At 48.0% G+C, this 17,355-nt stretch overlaps 6 protein-coding genes across 6 annotated transcripts; 4 read left to right on the forward strand and 2 right to left on the reverse strand.

Annotated features, from left to right (window-relative positions):
* Positions 1-5: 5 nt before the first annotated feature.
* BDR25DRAFT_118797 (ATP-NAD kinase) lies at positions 6-1,783 on the reverse strand. Its single transcript, XM_033683674.1, has one exon. It carries the CDS (start codon positions 1,519-1,521, stop codon positions 169-171), a length of 1,353 nt encoding a protein of 450 aa, XP_033550920.1. The 5' UTR covers positions 1,522-1,783; the 3' UTR covers positions 6-168.
* Positions 1,784-1,971: 188 nt separating this feature from the next.
* On the forward strand, positions 1,972-4,228 carry BDR25DRAFT_301580 (acyltransferase-domain-containing protein). Its single transcript, XM_033689612.1, has 4 exons — positions 1,972-2,478; positions 2,539-2,782; positions 2,833-3,278; positions 3,341-4,228. Exons 1-4 carry the CDS (start codon positions 2,303-2,305, stop codon positions 3,741-3,743), a joined length of 1,269 nt encoding a protein of 422 aa, XP_033550921.1. The 5' UTR covers positions 1,972-2,302; the 3' UTR covers positions 3,744-4,228.
* Positions 4,229-5,342: 1,114 nt separating this feature from the next.
* Positions 5,343-6,562, forward strand: BDR25DRAFT_385537 (uncharacterized protein; the record flags this gene model as incomplete). Its single annotated transcript, XM_033697943.1, has 3 exons — positions 5,343-5,504; positions 5,660-6,430; positions 6,512-6,562. The coding sequence occupies 3 exons, from the start codon at positions 5,343-5,345 to the stop codon at positions 6,560-6,562; spliced, it is 984 nt and encodes a 327-aa protein (XP_033550922.1).
* Positions 6,563-6,749: 187 nt separating this feature from the next.
* On the forward strand, positions 6,750-9,275 carry BDR25DRAFT_351622 (uncharacterized protein; the record flags this gene model as incomplete). Its single annotated transcript, XM_033694882.1, has 16 exons — positions 6,750-6,793; positions 6,845-6,938; positions 6,967-7,329; positions 7,385-7,513; positions 7,545-7,602; positions 7,676-7,910; positions 7,977-8,111; positions 8,162-8,233; positions 8,293-8,310; positions 8,366-8,403; positions 8,441-8,552; positions 8,621-8,698; positions 8,740-8,809; positions 8,888-8,980; positions 9,025-9,105; positions 9,159-9,275. The coding sequence occupies 16 exons, from the start codon at positions 6,750-6,752 to the stop codon at positions 9,273-9,275; spliced, it is 1,737 nt and encodes a 578-aa protein (XP_033550923.1).
* A 1,973-nt stretch (positions 9,276-11,248) lies between these two features.
* BDR25DRAFT_301581 (uncharacterized protein) lies at positions 11,249-12,927 on the reverse strand. Its single transcript, XM_033689613.1, has 4 exons — positions 12,715-12,927; positions 12,212-12,571; positions 11,855-12,159; positions 11,249-11,804 (listed from the first exon to the last, which is right to left on the reverse strand). The coding sequence occupies exons 2-4, from the start codon at positions 12,470-12,472 to the stop codon at positions 11,630-11,632; spliced, it is 741 nt and encodes a 246-aa protein (XP_033550924.1). The 5' UTR covers positions 12,473-12,571; positions 12,715-12,927; the 3' UTR covers positions 11,249-11,629.
* A 56-nt stretch (positions 12,928-12,983) lies between these two features.
* On the forward strand, positions 12,984-14,949 carry BDR25DRAFT_255706 (26S protease-like protein regulatory subunit 4). The gene is made up of 4 exons (XM_033686368.1): positions 12,984-13,170; positions 13,231-13,296; positions 13,384-14,455; positions 14,509-14,949. The coding sequence occupies exons 1-4, from the start codon at positions 13,168-13,170 to the stop codon at positions 14,757-14,759; spliced, it is 1,392 nt and encodes a 463-aa protein (XP_033550925.1). The 5' UTR covers positions 12,984-13,167; the 3' UTR covers positions 14,760-14,949.
* Positions 14,950-17,355: the final 2,406 nt, after the last annotated feature.

Raw genomic sequence — 17,355 nt, forward strand, 5'->3', positions numbered from 1 at the left:
TTCTCGGTGTGTTTGTGTTCCTTGTGTTCGTTGTGGATGTGGGTCTATTTGATAGTGATTCGATGGCATGCAAACTATGGGTATTTGTGCGTGCGAGCTCCAAACATGATACCCGTGTCCTCTATCAGCCCAAGTTCTAAATTCTGCAGACATCTAAAAGGCGTATCTTCAATGTCTCCCATCAGAATCCTGGTCCCCAAACGGATAGTTGAATTTCAGTAACGCATTCAGTCCACCAACCCAATGATCCTCTTCCCTCTCCTCCGTCCCTACAGTCCCTCGCACAATACTGGGCACACCGCCGCACCACTCTTTCGCAGAATTTCGCACTCTTTCCCCAAGAACCCGCACTTCCATTCCAACGCCGATCCCCTCTGAAATACGCTTTCCGTCTATCGAGACTTCAACTTCGCGACCGCGGTTTTTCTCGCCGAGGCGCAGAGTGATGGGAGTGTTGGCGGGTAAGACTAAAGGACGGAAGGAAAGAGAGCGGGGACATATGGGTGTCAGGAGGAGTGAGGGCACGAGAGGGTGTACGATGGAACCACCAGATGAAAGCGAGTATGCGGTTGATCCGGTTGGCGAACTTATAATCATGCCATCTGCGACTGCCTCAGTCAGGAACCGGTTGCCGACATAGACGTCGATAATTTTGAGGTGGGGAGAAGAGCCTCGGTGCACGATTACTTCGTTGAGGGCGTAGGTATCGCCGTCGTCACTTGCACCATTGATGCGAGCCCCATCTGGGCCGAATACGCCGACTTTGAGCCGATTGCGCAGTAAGATGCGGGCGTTTCGTGAGGAACCCATGGCTTTTCCGCGGATGGCAGCGTAGGTTAGGGGCTTGTCGAGAGGGTCGGAAGGGGAGGTTGGCGGGGCGGAGGGGACGATGTCTTCGGACGCAAGATGCTCGTCTGGGAACTCGAGATGTGCGTATGCATCGCTGGCGCCAGACATATACACCTCCCTAAACGCGCGTTTATATTCCTTGAACTTCCATTCCCCGAGAAACCCTATCGTGCCCATGGCGAAACTGAGGATAGGTGGGACAAGCGCGGAATGTGCGAACAAGCTAGAAGCTCGTAGGATTGTGCCATCGCCCCCAAGCGTGCATACTAGATCGGTTTTATCCCCTAGGTATTCTGGAGAGTGGTTTGAGGTCGGCTCAGCGTAGGTGTATACGGGGAAGGGAACGCGGGAGTGGACTTCTTCGGAGGATTCGGGAGAGAGGATTATGTTGATGGCGGGGTAGGTGGAGTGCAGGTGTTGGGCATATTCGACGAGGGAGTCTGTGATGCCGGGTGTGCGTTTCTTCTTTGTTATGAGAATGTTGCGGGGTGGGGATGGCCATTGCAGGGAGAGGAGAGTGTTTTGGGGTCGTTGAATGTAGGAGGGTTTTATGCAGTGGGGGAGCTCAGAGATGGGTTTGATGAGTTGTTGGGGGAGGGTGGAGGAGAAGCTGCGCAGCTGGAGGGGGGGGCACCGCCAGGGTAGGATGCGACAGCGGACGAGGGAGTTCATGGTTGTCGCGAGGCAGTTCTAGGGTATTGTAGTTGCCGCGTAACGTTTAATGTCCTGAATGTGATTCGCACGGGATGTTAAACGGAAATTTGGGAGCCATGTGACTTGTGTATGACGCTGCCAAATAGTGGTGAGGGAGAGGGTAGTTTTGACAGGACAGCAGGAACGGGGAGGGTGATAGTGAACACTAGAGGCATTCACTCGGAGGTGTTCACCCCCATCTTGTCGAACACACGGAGATCTGGCGACTCTCACGCCTTCATCTACATTAATGGGATGTTCCGCTGCCTGGGTGAAAGCAAGCTTGGCACAGGCCCAAGCTTTGCGGCACTGTGAAAGCTACGAAGTACAGAGCGGAACTCGCTTATAGCACCCCGCACTCATTCGTCCGAGCAGGGATGTTTCTGGTCAGTGGTCACAAAGCTCCCTCGCAGGTCGAGGCGGTGCCTGCCTGGTGGTGGGATGCCGCATCAGCTCTTCTCTTCAGGTAGACCAGGCAGTGAAGGGAATACGGCCAGCATGTTCGAGCTCCTGGACTGCAGACACCTTGTCTCTAAGCCTTTGTCCTCTCGCCCTCTCTAGTGCTACCTATTCTCCCTATATGAACATCGTCATCCGCCAAACGCCATCGTGACGCCCACGTCCTTTCTCTAATTCTTAGCTCGACACCTGCACCCTCCTCCCGTCCTGGTTGTGGACTCCCGCACACCTCTTCGACTGACCATATTTCTACACCCCTACACTCCTTTCCTCATCGCCGTCTCACCCTATCCCTCCCACCATGGCCACCAACGGCCTCAAACAGCGGCTTCCGTCTGCTTCCGTACCCTCGCTCAAAGAAGAACAGAAGGAGATTGGAGATAAACACCACCCCGGAGGCGCCATCAAACATGGAACATGGGACCAAGCCCTCCGCATGCTTGTCTTTGCCTTGTACTTCAACGGAAGCTGCTTATGGTTGGTGCAACCTCATGGCTAACATATGGCATATCGCAGGACGCTAACGCCAGCCTTCAGCATATTCATGACCCAGCTCATTGGCGCCCCGCTGTACTTTTACAATAAGGATTTGTTTTATGCGTGGATGGCCATGACGAAGCAACATTTTGGGGTCGTTGCTGCCACCATGACCCACTGGTGGGCACCGACCAAGATAAGGGTAAGCGGGGATGAGAGTGTCAGAGGGCAGTTGAGAAAGACTGAGGATGGGAGGTTAGAGTGCGATTTCCCCGAGCGGATGGTGTTGGTTGCAAATCATCAGGTGGGTTGATGCCACAGTACTTTGGATGGTGTGGCGCTGATCTGGAGCAGATTTATACCGACTGGATATATCTCTGGTGGATTGCATACACCTCCAAGATGCACGGGCACCTCTACATCATCCTCAAGGAGTCGATCAAATGGATTCCTATCCTCGGCCAAGGCATGATGTTTTATGGATTCATATTCCTGTCTCGCAAGTGGGCAAAGGACAAGGAGCGGTTTCAGTATCGTCTGCGAAAGCTGAACAGTAGCCATAGCGGACCTTTATCAGGCACACATACGCTGGATCCGATGTGGTTGCTGATTTACCCTGAGGGCACGAATCTGTCATCGAACGGCAGGGTATCGAGTAAGAAGTGGGCAGACAAGACAGGAATAGATGACCTGCGGCACGCTCTGCTACCCCGCAGCACTGGTCTCCTATTCTGCCTTCTAGAGCTGAGGAAGACTGTGGATTGGATGTACGATTGCACGGTAGCATATGAAGGTGTTCCGTAAGTTGTCAAAGATGAACATTGCCTTTTTTTTTTTTTTTTCTCGTGCTCATAATCTATAGCCGCGGTCAATTCGGGCAAGACATATTCACACTTCGCTCAACATACTTCCAAGGCCGACGTCCAAAGTCCGTCAACATGCACTGGCGGCGCTTTGCGACGAAAGACATCCCAGTCAACGATCCTAAAGAGTTCGAAAAGTGGCTTCTCCTTCGCTGGAGAGAGAAAGATGATCTTCTCGAATACTATTTTCAGAATGGCCGATTCCCTGCCGATGATGGCATTGGCCCTACGGTCAACGGTGCCATTCCCGTCAAGGGCGCTGGCTATATCGAAACCGAAGTTAGAACCAAAGGCCCCTTAGAGTTCGTCCAGATCTTTATTCCGTCGATGGCGCTGGGACTGGTGATTAACGTCATCGTCAAGTTTATAAATATGGTGCTGCGTATTTTGCACATGAAGTAATTCTCCACGAAACGATTAAATGAAGCGGAGGGAGACCAATCAGCATTTCCGGTGTCTAGGGCTACAAGATCATAATGCACAGGCCCCAACAAACTTCCTCGGGGGGCCTGGTGGAGTTTCTTGGTTCTCAACTCTGAAGTTTTTCATGTTTACGACAACTGATGAGGGGGACCGGGCTGGGTGTACGGATCTGTTTGAAGGCATTTTTGAGTGGGGGTTTTTTTGGTTCTCAACGTACAAGGCTTTATACCCTATTCATATGAGACGGTTTCTATGTCGGCTTGTTAGAGGCCAAGGTCATTCTATTTGGCCTACTTTTGCTATCGTAAACAGCGTCGTGCCTGCAATTGTTTACCACATATGCACTCTTGCTATTAGTTTGCTTTAAAAATTGCGATGCGGAGGATTCAGGATTGGGGGATGAAGTGCAGGTGAGCGCTTCGCGACTTCCTGGGGTGTATGGGGGGCTGATATGCACCTCCTTCCATAGGCGTAATTGGAGAAATACGCGCCCTCGCGCTTAACAAACACCCATCGGGGTACCCGTAACCCATTCCTCTCCAGGATTGTTTCAGCAACCACCAACATAGCATGATGCCAGGCCAGTGCTTTTCAGCCAGTTGCCTTAGCATCGGGGCGGTCATTGTTGCAGTACTATAACTTTTCCACGACGCCAGCGCTTCCCTAGTCCTCTTCAATGCTAGCTGCCTTTCCGGACGGTCTCCCACACGATGAAAGCCTCACTTACAACAACCAACGCCAAGCGGATTCTTAATGGACATGGTTGCTGGGTTTGGGAAGCCGTTTCTGTTATCGCAAGTCTTCTGACCCAAGTCGCTATTATTGGTATTCTCCTCTCGATGAACGGGAAACCATTGTCAAATTGGACTGCGCCAATATCACTCAACGCCACCATCTCTATTCTTACTACTGCGAGCAAGTCGTTGCTTCTATTGTCTGTGGCTGAGTGCATCAGCCAGTCGAAATGGATCTATTTCACCAAACCGCGACGGATGTTTGATTTCGACCTTTTTGACTAGGCTAGTCGAGGCCCGCTTGGAGCCTTACAGCTACTCTCAAACCCACAGACTGTCACGACAATGGCTTCTTGGGGCGCTGTTATTACGCTTCTGAGTCTTGCCCTGGACCCCTTTGCCCAGCAAGTCGTCAGTCTGAAGCAGCAAGCGGTATCTATAGGACCAGACACTGCCTCGATTCCCTATAGCTGAGTTTACGATAATAACGGTGCGTCTAACCTGAAATTTCGACGCATTATCTATCTTTCGTACCGCTCCCTTATCCATTTCTTGCTGCAGCGCTGACATTGCTGGACCAGGTATCGGCGAGGATGCCGAAATGTTTGGAGCAATTCTGAACGGCATATATGGACTCAACACTACTACACCGTTTGATTGTCTATCTTCAAACTGTACCTGGCCCGACCAACACACTACTCTCGGATTTAAGAGCATTTGCAGAAATGTAACCGAACAAGTCTCGCCCGTATGCTTCTCTAGTAATGGAACGATATATCCGGAACCGGATTTAAATAATACGCTTCTCGAACAAAGATGTAATATAACTACTCCCGGCCAAGTCATGATACAGAGTGTATTCCTGCCAAGCTTCTACCGAACAGCAATCAACGTGTCGTCAACCCTTCGCTGTGAAGCGTACAATCAATGCGTCCTTGATGGAGCGTTTTTGAACCAGCCTTCAATGATATCGAGGTTTGCAGTATTCAGGAACTCTGGCCAAAATGTAAGTTCAGATCGGTATACTAAATTAATATCGTTGAAAGCGTGGCTGAGAAATTGCCACGAGTAATACTTCGCAATGAATATAGCTGGACTACGACTAGAGCCATTCTTAGCTCCACTTCAAAGCGCAGTGCTAATATTGTATATCTTCTCTAGGAACAAAGAGTCGACAGAATCGTTCTTTGGGAAGTGGCCGAGTGCAACATCTCCGCTGTAGCTTACACGTACTCGAGTGTGTCTGTCCACAACAACCAGTTTATGGCCGGCCTAATCAAAACTAGCCCTTTGGTGGCCGTTACAAGCATCTCCGACAATCGTACTCAATCCCCATACTCGTCGCTTAATCTTACCACTGTGAATGCATCTCAGACTTTTACAGTGAACTCGGTCGATTGGTACGCTGTACACCGATTCCTGAGGACCATGGTCTTTAAGGGCAGCAGTCTGGTCGGGTATAAGGGGGTGCTAACTGAGCTGAATTTTGGCGCTACCCTACTTCACAAAGCCGATATCGGTAAAGTTACCTCCAACATCGCCCTCGGCATGACCAATCGAATCCGCACGGGGCTTAATAGCACGGTTGCTCATGGAGCATCTTTGCGCGACGAGCCATTCGTGGTAGTCCAGTGGATATGGTTAGTCCTTCCTGTATTCACAGTCCTGGCATCGACGGTGTTCCTCCAAGTTACCGTTGTTCTTAACCAAATGCACGATGCGGTCTTATGGAAGTCGTCGAGCGTGGCTCTGCTGTCTCGCCAGATTCCCGACTGGAGTCTTCAGGTCCCTGAAAATTTGACCAGCCAGGTGGAATTAAAGGCGGCTGTGAAGAGTGTGAGGCTGGTGCTGTCTAAGGATCAGAATCTATGTCTGGTCGACACTGATTGCTCAAAGAAATTTAGCATACTGGAAGTTTGGACATGTTGGAAGGTAGTGACAGAGCTGAGGTTCAGGAGATGTGAATGGAGACTTATATGCACATCCTTTTGACCAGCTACTGAAAACCTGCAGGATTTTAGAGTGACCGTGGTCATTATCATTGAGTGCCGGTTTGGGGCTTAGGAAGGTATGCTTACACATCTTACATCCGTTAGAACTAAACTCATCCAACGCTGTCGATTCACTAACTTCTAATTAGATACTAAGAAACGTTATTGCTAAATAGATTTGCTGAATACACCTCCTTCGCCTACTCATTTACACAAAGTAATTCCCTCTTTACTTACACCCGTAACCTATTAGAATGTTCATGTCGCAGGCCCAAGCCAAGCGTGCTATTCTCCTCGCTATAGGGTGCTGGTTCTTATTTAGCCTCTGGTAAATCTGCATCCGAATAGTCTTCAGAGTCGGCAGTGGCGTCTTGATCTGGAGCGGTCGTGTTAGTGCCGCCGCTGAGGAGCCATCGCTTGAAGTCGTGGAGTGTTTCGGGGTCGGGGAAGTCATCAGGGGAGAAATATGATGGGTAGTCGTCGTCCCCGTCGTACAGTCTCTCCTCATCAGCTTGTGCTTCATCACTTGAGAAGTCCTCTCTTCTAGGTGGTTTTTCGGACGAGAAAGCGCCACTGAATCATAGGTTCCACTCACTATCCTCCACCGTGAGAAGCGCCAGCGCCTTGCTCCTCTTTCTCATTCTCTACCTCCACGAACGGAAACCACTCTACAACCGACACCGCCATGCGGATATTCTTGTAGCGTCCTGCATCTTCGCAGAACTGCGGGTAGATGCATCGCAAAGCCTTAGAGCCTTAATCACATTCGGCTCTCTCGGCTTGCCACCCCGGAAACAAACTGCTGGCATTGGACACGGAGCTGGGCGAGTTCTCGCTCTTGTTGCGGGGAGGAGAATGCTATCTCGGAGCGGAGTTGACCGATTTCGTCGCGCAGGGTTGTTTGGCACCGGATCTGGAGTTGGATTTTGTCTTGCGCTTTAACGACATCTTGTTGGAGGATGGCGACAATATCTTTCAGTATGGGGTTCTCTGCTGTCAGGCCCTTCTTCTCCTTTGTAAGGCCGTCTATCTCGCCTTGGAGATTGATGCAATAGATCTCAGAATACTGCGAAGTTATAGCGATTTTTCACTCTCTATTCTCCCGCTTTAATTGTACAGTAAAAGCCTCTTCCCTCCTTACTCGCTGCTCACAATATTCTTGCAGGTTCTGAAGATTGTCCTTGAGGTGGACGTTCTCCTTTTATACCTCTTTTAATTTTGCTCTCAGCGATAGTGGACTCCGTGACGATTGCTTCTCGCAGCTCTCGTAACCGACGACGAAGGCCGTCGACTTCTGATCCCCGAGAGGCTTGTGTTGAGGCAACTTGTTGGTTGAAACCCTTCTCAATAGACCTTGGCCTAATGTCGAAGCTAATTTTCGCCTCCAGGAGCTATTCTTCTATCTCTGCAATGGTATTTGGGTCTTGTGAATTGCTAGAGGCTTACATTGGAGGATACAGGGGCATACGGCGTCATGGGGAACATAGCTTGGTAGCTGATTTGCTAGAGCTGCTTGTCAGTGTTGAGGGGGTAAGTCCGAGGGCAGCGATACTTGGCATTTTTGAGATCATCTCGGCTGCGAAGGAAGGGGTGGTTGGCGGAGTGGCGGGTATGTTGAGTATGTATGTGTGCAGTTAAAATAGTTGCACTTAGAGGTGAAGTAGTGTACTAGTATCAAATTCGAAGTCGAAGTTGATGTTACGGTGGTTGTGATTGTGGTTATGTCGACTACGTATATTGTATGGTACATGGGAGGAGTTAAGAAGGAAGGGAGAGAAAGCTGTTGTGAACACATCTGAAAAGCCCACCAGTTCATCCAGGGTCTCAGAAATTCTATTATGAATCTGAGATCACGATACTGAACAACGAATTCAAGCCACCATCAATTTCCACCCATTTCTCTTAGAACACCGAGTTGAAGGATAACGGAGTGACCTGAATGACCACATAGCAGTAACGAATGGCGGCGAATATTCACATCGACATGATGTTCTCCATCCCACTAACTACCGTAAATTCATGAGATCATCAATCTCTCTGTTCTGTCTCATGCCCACCCAACCGTAATATAAAACGGAGTAAAATAATGCGGCTAAATGAGGCCGTGAGATGATACGAAAAAATTGTTGAGCGACTATATAACAGTGGTCCTAGTCCAAAAAGAAATATATGCTATTATCGCATTTGTTTTCCATAATAATGGAAAACAGTGGAACCGAGGGGGAAAGATAGCTGGAACCCCGATATCAGAGCACACGCAAACGAATATGAGATTGGACTAAAAACTTGGGTGTTGAAGCACGATGAAAGGGAACAGAAGGTTTTTAGAATGCTACTTAGAATAAAAATATTAAAGCTCTGGATTTTCTAAACTTGAGGGGATTATATAGAGAGACAGACATTTGCAATAGGTAGAATTAAGATGATTCCTTTACCAATTAATGGCTTTCCCTTCGTACAGGAAAACGCCCTGCGCCGGAAAATATGCGGGGTACTTGAACTTTAAACATGTACTACTCCACGTCCACATTACAGTCCTTAGAAGGCTCTTGTAGACTCTATACTAGGCCTTCTATAAGCCTTCCTGACTGGTTGTCTACGATTAATTACACTTGTGTGGGTGACTATTGTGCCTAGAACACAGAGAGCTGTATCTGACGGCAAAATAGTTGGTCTTTAATATAGCGACACGGCAAAGTTTTATCGCCTATAACACGAACTATAACGCCTTGTTTGGCCATGAGAGTCTTGCGTTTAAGGGCGGAAGTTGTAGTAGCCTTGTGTGATAGAGACGGCGAAGGTGATAAGCTACAAGCACCTTAACAAGGCTTACGCAGCACGCGCAGCTAAGGAGAAAGCTGCTGCTGGTAAGAGTAAAGGCAAGCGCAGCTGTAAGCGTAAAGTGTCTGCACAAGAAGAGGGTAATTTTAAGAGCAATTTTAAGGGCGACGCTAATGCTAATACGCAAGAGGTGGGCTTGTCAGTGCCTACTTTAAGGGATAAGAGGGCGAGGAGGAGCAGTGTCTAGGACCTAGAGCTATAGAAGGCACTAGTAGCGAAGATGCATTAGTTAAGTTAGCAATGTAGTTAATGTTGTTTAAGTACTGTAGAGATTTAATATCCTGTTTGCATTAAGAGGGATATCTCTAGTCTTTCTGCTAGCTGCGCTAAGCACAGCTATAAGCCTAACAGCCACAGGCGGGGCACAAGAATAACAAAGGTATAAATTACAAGGAATGATTAATTTGGCGGTATGATATAGTTCCAAGGTATCCGAAAGTGGTGCTAGCTTAGATCGCATCACTTTGCTTACTACAGCAAACTAGTGACTGTGTTAATTGTTGTATCTTAGCTTTGCTATTAATTATATACAGTAATTAGTTGTGGTCTTAGAGGAGGCTTTGTTTAGCAAAGGATATTTTAGCGACGCTTATAAGATTCTGTACAAACCTTTGTAGACGTTGTCTACTTAATGTAGACAGGTTGTCTAAAGCTAGTCATTAGTAACAATAACATAACAAAAGCTTTCTCCTCCTCTATAGTAAGGTATTACTAGCGTTGTGCTGTTTCCTCTTTAAAAAGATGCTCTTAATATTAGTAGTATAGTGTAGTAAAGACGATGCTATTAGAATTAGATTAAGTAGCCTATGTTCTACTATTATTTAAAGAAGCCTCTAAAAGTGATTTGCTAGCTGGGTTTATCTTAACAATTATAGTAGTGTCTACAACACAGGCAACAACTAGCGGCATTGCACTCTCTATGTAACGGCGCAGGCAAGACAATGGGTCCGAATGCGGTGGGAGTCCACTCAGAGGCATATGGGAGTGCGTGGGGACTCTGAACCTGGGAATGCCATTGACACCTATAGGCCTTGTACGAAAGGATATCAGAAAACTACCGAGCTAGCTACGGGGGCGAGGTGCGACTAAATACATGAGGGAATAGGGGTAACAGCAGGGGGCCGGGCAGAGTCGAGTCAGGGTCGAGCCAGGGTCGGAGCCGATACGGAGACCCTTCGGATAGGTTCCGGGCGACCCGAGATGGGACGATTCATGAGAATCGTTACACTCTAAGCTAACTATAGATGCTTTTAGAATAGCGCTACATAGGATACTGCTTTTAGGCTAGTATAATTTACAGTACTTAAGCACGTGTTCTAGCATAGGGTTACATAAGCTCGCTAAATCTAGCATGCTTAAGAGCGCCCTAGCATCCTAACACAGATTAATTAGATAGTACTATTACTAGATACTAGCATCTTAAAAGCTTTAGAAAACCCCCTTTGAATCCTTAGTTAGTATAGAGTCTCTAAGCTCTAAAGATCTAAACGTAATTATGAGTGAATAGGGGTGTGAAGCTTTCGCGATTCTGTAGCGCTGTGTAAGAAATGATTGGCAGCACGAAACAGGCAGGTATTTTCTAGTTGAGCGATAGCGTTACAAAGAGCATCTCTTAGAGGATAGAACGTCTTTGATGAGAAATAAATAGACCATGAGGCTGAGAGAGATAGAAGACCGATATAGAAATCTTATTCCTGCACACCGGGTTTTCCGAGAGGCAGGGAGGGATGTTAGTTCGTGGATGTGGAGACGAGCAATCACGATGGCAAGACGATGTTGAGACCCAAGGTTGACGTCCAGATTCGCTGACTAACAATCAGCCACTTAGCCATGTCCGGCCTGACAACGTTGGAACCCGATGGCCACGTGAAAGATTCCACAACCTTCCGAGGCCTCATGCTGAGTAACAAATGAGGGATAAAAACGTGCCGAAAAGTAGGCTTCATTCGTTACACTACCTATCAGAGTGGAAACAATATCCGAATGTCAGAGAAGCACTGAAAGTTAAAATAGTTAAATACTCTGAAATCCCAGACCTGATTGACGCCGCCCGATATGGATTCATTGAAGACTTGAGAAAGAAAAGAGACCCCGTTCATCGTGATCAAAGCAAACGCCAATTGAACCCAATCTCTACTCAGTTGATTATCCCCCCCGGGAGCAACAATGCCGCAACATGTAGTCTTAGTCTTCCATAGCTCCTTATCCGTGATTGTGGGCCTGAGATGAAAGGAGATATGTGTTAGTGATTCAATGCAATATAGTTAAGCAATAAGAGAGATCCCCCTTTACGCTTCCGCTACGCTTCCCCAAAGAGACGGGCTGTGATATCACCCATGTATGCTTCCTCCAGCTCGTAGTCTTCACCGCCCATCTTATCAATACCCACGTATTCAAAGGCGGCGACGACGCTTTCGACGTCGAAGCCCATTGCGACGAAGCGGTCGATGAGATCTTTGTTGTAGCCGTGATACCTGTTCGCAGCGTCAATGATTGGTGCTCATCTCGAGGAAAGGTGACGTACGCGGCGAGCTTGACCTTCTCCTCGTTCTCTTTTGCTTGCTGGGCCTTTCGCTTGATTGACTCTGCTGTGGCTCCGCCGCTCCCCTCTCCCCGCTCCTTCTTGGGTGCACCAGCGAACTTAACGGCCCAATCGCGGGCGACGTGCTCGAACTCGGAGGGATTCCGGATCAACATGGTGGCGACTTCGGCGTCTTGTGGGTCTTTGGGTTCTGGCGTGCTAAGGAGAGACTGCAGGGAGATGAGGGCGGACTTGATGGTGAGGACGGGCGACCACTGAGAGGAGAGAGTATCTAGGCAGATGGCGCCCTACGAAGATGTTAGCAATAGACCACAGTTATAGTACTGCACTGCCACTTACCGTCTGGCTAGAGACGTTGGGATGCCATATCTTCGTCTCGAACCTCATATTCGGGGGTCGGAAGGGGTATTCGCCCGGGATCTTGATGTCGACATAGTAGGTACCGCCCTCGTACGGGGTGTCGGGAGGGCCTTGGAACTGTCCGCGGAGATGGGTAAGGTCATCGCCGTTCCCTGCTGGGTCTACAATGATCTTGGAGAGTGTATCGGCTTTGATGTCGGCGATCTCCTTCGCAATTCGACGAGCACGATTGGACGCCATCGCGGGTGAGTGTTTCGAAGGTTGGTGGGGGAGGTTTGGAGTCGGGAGAAAGAAGGGGGAGGGAAGGGGGAATAAGTAGGCAGCAAGCCTGGGCTAAACCTAAAGTTAAACAATGTCAGCCTGAGGCTCATGAAGGCGCCGGCTAGGGCGTTGAATGAGTCAAATCAGGTGAGAACAAAGCAAGCCGCAGTACAGTGAACCGTCGCTTCCAAGGGCGGAAAGAGAAGAGGGAGCTCACTCACAATGTCGTTGGGTGTCGGGAGGTGAGTTGGGTCGTGAAGATGTCGGATGAGCCTGCCTGCGTGGGGAAGGTTGGAGCTTGCTTTCACCGGCGGGGCTGTGTCGCTCTTAAGTAGTCACAGTTGCTTGTGGAGCTGTTGGGAGTACCGAGCAGAGAGTGTTCGATCAAATAGCGGCCGTTTCGGCGTGTTCAAGTGAAAGTGATTTCTTCGACGTGTCTCGCTTTCTGTGGATAAGTGAGGCGTGGAGCGCTCTGAGGGCTCCGCATCATCGCACGTGACGGCGCTAACGATTGTCCGAAGCTGTCACCTAGCTCCGTTCCCATCAACGTTACAAACACCCCCATTCCCTCACCATCACCGCCCTGTCTCACAACGCCCCTGTGCCGAACTTCATTCTACACACCTCACCTCGCAACCCCCACACCATTCTCTGGCGAAACTGCGAAATCTGTCATGGTATGCCTACCTCCTTACACGTTCGACTTCTCTCCGAGCTCCCTTGCTGACTCTCTATAGGGCAATCAACAGTCGAGTGCTGGAGGAGGACCTCCAGGCGGAGATGGCAAAGACAAGAAAGACAAGGTTCGTGAAACCAGCATCATAGAGCCTCCTGTGTTTCTCGACACGACGCCTCACTGTCGGCCCCGATACTAATACCGTGCCTTGCAGAAGGATAAGCCCAAGTACGAGCCTCCGCCACAGCCAACGACGCGCATCGGAAGGAAGAAGAGAAAGGCTGCCGGGCCAAGCGCTTCTGCAAAACTCCCCACCGTCTACCCGACTGCGCGATGCAAGCTACGATACCTGCGGATGCAGCGCATCCACGACCATCTTCTGTTGGAGGAGGAGTACGTGGAGAACCAAGAACGCATCCGCAAGGCTAAGGCCGTAAACACATCCGCGCCTGCAAGTGCTGGAGGAGACTCTGACGCTATCGATCGAAACGCCGACGAGAGGTCGCGAGTGGATGACATGCGAGGTAGCCCCATGGGCGTCGGTAATTTAGAAGAACTTATTGACGACGACCACGCCATCGTCTCCAGCGCTACTGGCCCCGAATACTACGTCTCGATCATGTCTTTCGTCGACAAGGATCTGCTGGAGCCTGGAGCCAGCATCCTGCTACATCACAAGTCCGTTTCGGTGGTTGGCGTCTTGACTGATGACGCCGACCCCTTGGTCTCGGTCATGAAGCTGGACAAAGCACCGACGGAATCATACGCGGATATTGGGGGTTTGGAACAGCAGATCCAGGAGGTCCGCGAGGCCGTTGAGCTCCCTCTCCTTCATCCGGAGCTGTATGAGGAGATGGGCATCAAGCCACCGAAAGGTGTCATTCTCTACGGCGCCCCAGGCACTGGCAAGACTCTTCTGGCGAAGGCCGTGGCGAACCAAACTAGTGCGACCTTCTTGCGAATTGTCGGTAGCGAGCTGATCCAGAAGTACCTGGGTGATGGACCACGACTTGTGCGCCAGCTCTTCCAGGTGGCAGCAGAACATGCTCCTTCCATCGTCTTCATTGACGAGATTGATGCCATCGGGACGAAGCGTTACGAGTCAACTTCCGGAGGCGAGCGCGAGATTCAGCGTACTATGTTGGAGCTTCTCAACCAACTCGATGGCTTTGATGACCGCGGTGATGTCAAGGTCATTATGGCTACGAACAAGATTGAAACCCTTGATCCCGCTTTGATACGACCTGGTCGGATTGACAGAAAGATTCTCTTTGAGAACCCCGACCGTATGTGCACATTTTTTCTTCTATCATCAGTGTCATAGTTAACAACTTTGCAGAGACGACCAAGAAGAAGATTTTCACGCTTCACACTTCCAAGATGTCTCTCAATGAGGATGTCGATCTCGATGAGTTCATCAGCCAAAAGGACGATCTCTCTGGCGCCGATATTAAAGCTATCTGTTCCGAAGCAGGCTTGATGGCTCTCAGGGAACGCCGGATGAGGGTGCAGATGGAAGACTTCCGTACCGCTAGAGAGCGTGTGCTGAAGACTAAGAGCGAAGGAGAGCCCGAGGGCTTGTATTTGTAGATGGGACTGATGATATCTGACATAACTTCCAGTGGTAACTCCTTTGGGCACCGGCAGTTTTTAATAGTAGCTAGAGCACAAGAAGGGAGTGTAGTCGATAGCTTTTTGAAGCATATAAAGTCCATCCCTGTGGTTCGAACAACCCCCCGCACTGAACCAGATCCCTCGTTCACGCACTTTGCACCTCAACACTGAGGGTGGACAACGCTAAATTTAGTTTAATAACATTCCCGAGACATCTCTCCTAATCTAAGTCCGCAGCACGAAAATTACGGCGGTCTTAGGCATGCTGTCAACCATTCCATCTACAGCGACAGAGGCTATACTATCTGTGTATCCCTGCTACTGCACTATTGGCTATATAAATTATTACTTTAGCGTAATTAAACAACAGTCTCTTTGTCCTAGAAGACACCCAGGTTTCTAAAATGTGTAGCTTTTACTAAGAGCACTTAAAGTTTATCTGTGGGTATAGGCAAGCTTGCGCGTTTTAGAGCTAACGTAATTCACCACTAAGCTGCGCACCTGTTATGATATCTTACCTCAACTTTCCTGTTGCCAGGTGTCTCCAGACGGTAACGGGGTCGTAAAGGGGAGAAAGAGGATTATAAGAAGTGGGGTGACAGAGTGAGAGAGCCACGTGATACTTCTCTAACTTACAACAGTGCAAGAAGGGTGTACAGTCCTCTATACAATCTAGTAGAGAGTATAGTAAGAGAGGAGGTTAGTAAAGAAGAAGTAAAGTAAAGAAAGAAAGATAACTAACGTACTTTACAGGCAAGTTGCTTACTTTTACTAAGACCTTACTAAACTACTTTTCTTACACTAATGCATTTCTAATAACACTACTTAAACATGCTAAAAGAATATTAGATATAGCTTACACTTTAAGCTTTTAAATAAAACATAAAACTTTTAAAGAAACATGCTATAGCTATATATAAAGTCTTAAAAAAATAATAAATAACTATAACACTAGATAACCTTTATAAGCTAATTCTATAGCTAACTTATAAAGGCTAGGTAATAATAAAAAGTAGGTGATTATTAAAGCTATACTTAAGCTATATACATAAGGATTTTCCCCTTAGATAGCATTTATAGCTAATATAGCTAATTCTTTACACGCTAAGCATAATCTAGGTGTAACAGCACAGGCAAGACAATAGGTCTAAATGCGGTGGGAATCCACTTAGAGGCATATAGGAGTGCGTGGGGACTCTAAACCTAGGAATGCCATTAACACCTATAGGCCTTGTATAAAAGGATATTAGAAAACTACTAAGCTAGCTACAGAGGCAAGGTGCGACTAAATACATAAGGGAATAGGGGTACAGCAGGGGGCAGGGCAGAGTCAGGGCTAGGTCGAGGTCAGGGCTGATACAAGGGCCTTCCAGAGGTTCTAGGCGACTTGAGATGGAACGATTTATAAGGATTGTTACACTAGGCTATATTAGCATAAACTAGCCTAGTATATTTATAAAGTGTTATTTAAAGCTTAAAATAAAGTTTTAAGTATAAGTATAGTTAATAAATATTTAGCTTAATGTACTTTACAGGCAAGTTGCTTACACACCTAAGTTGCTTACTTTTGCTAAGACCCTACTAAACTACTTTTTCTACACTAATGCATTCCCTATAACACTACTTAGACGTGCTAAAAGAATGTTAGATATAGCTTACACTCTAAGCTTTTAAATAAAACATAAAACTTTTAAAAAAATATACTGCAGCTATGTGTAGAGTTCTATAAAAAAATAATAAATAACTATAGCACTAGATAACTTTTATAAGCTAATTCTATAGCAAAATTATAAAGGCTAGGTAATAAAAAAAAGTAGGTAATTATTAAGACTATACTTAAGCTATATGCGCAAGGAATTTCCCCTTAGATAGCATTTATAGCTAATATAGCTAATTCTTTGCGCGCTAAGCGTAATCTAGGCTATGTTTACATAAATTAGCCTAGTATATTTATAAAGTGTTATTTAGAGCTTAAAGTAGGAAACAAAATGATTCTCGAGCTACTGCTAAGAACTGGAAAGCTCGATACCAACGCAACGGACAACGACGGATGGACGCCGCTGATGTGGGCCGCAGAGAACGGACATAAAGACATAGTTGAGCTGCTGCTAGGCACTGACAAGGTCGATGTTGACGCAAAGAATAACAACGGATCGACGCCGCTGACGTGGGCCGCACAGAATGGATGTAAAGACATAGTCGAGCTGCTGCTAGGCACTGACAAGGTCAATGTTGACGCAAAGGACAACTACGAATGGACGTCGCTGATGTGGGCTGCACAGAACGGACATAATGACATAGTCGAGCTGCTGCTCGGCACTGACAAGGTCGATATTGACGCAAAGAGCAAGTACGGATCGACGCCGCTGATGTGTGCCGCACAGAAGGGACATAAAGACATAGTCGAGCTGCTTCTAGGCACTGAAAATGCCGATACTGACGCAAAGAACAACGACGGATCGACGCCGCTGAAGTGTGCCGCACAGAACGGACATAAAGACATAGTCGAGCTGCTGCTAGGCACTGACAAAGTCGATGTTGACGCAAAGGACAACTGCGGATCGACGCCGCT

Source organism: Lindgomyces ingoldianus (assembly GCF_010093535.1).
Source record: "Lindgomyces ingoldianus strain ATCC 200398 unplaced genomic scaffold BDR25scaffold_7, whole genome shotgun sequence".
NCBI lineage: Eukaryota > Fungi > Ascomycota > Dothideomycetes > Pleosporales > Lindgomycetaceae > Lindgomyces > Lindgomyces ingoldianus.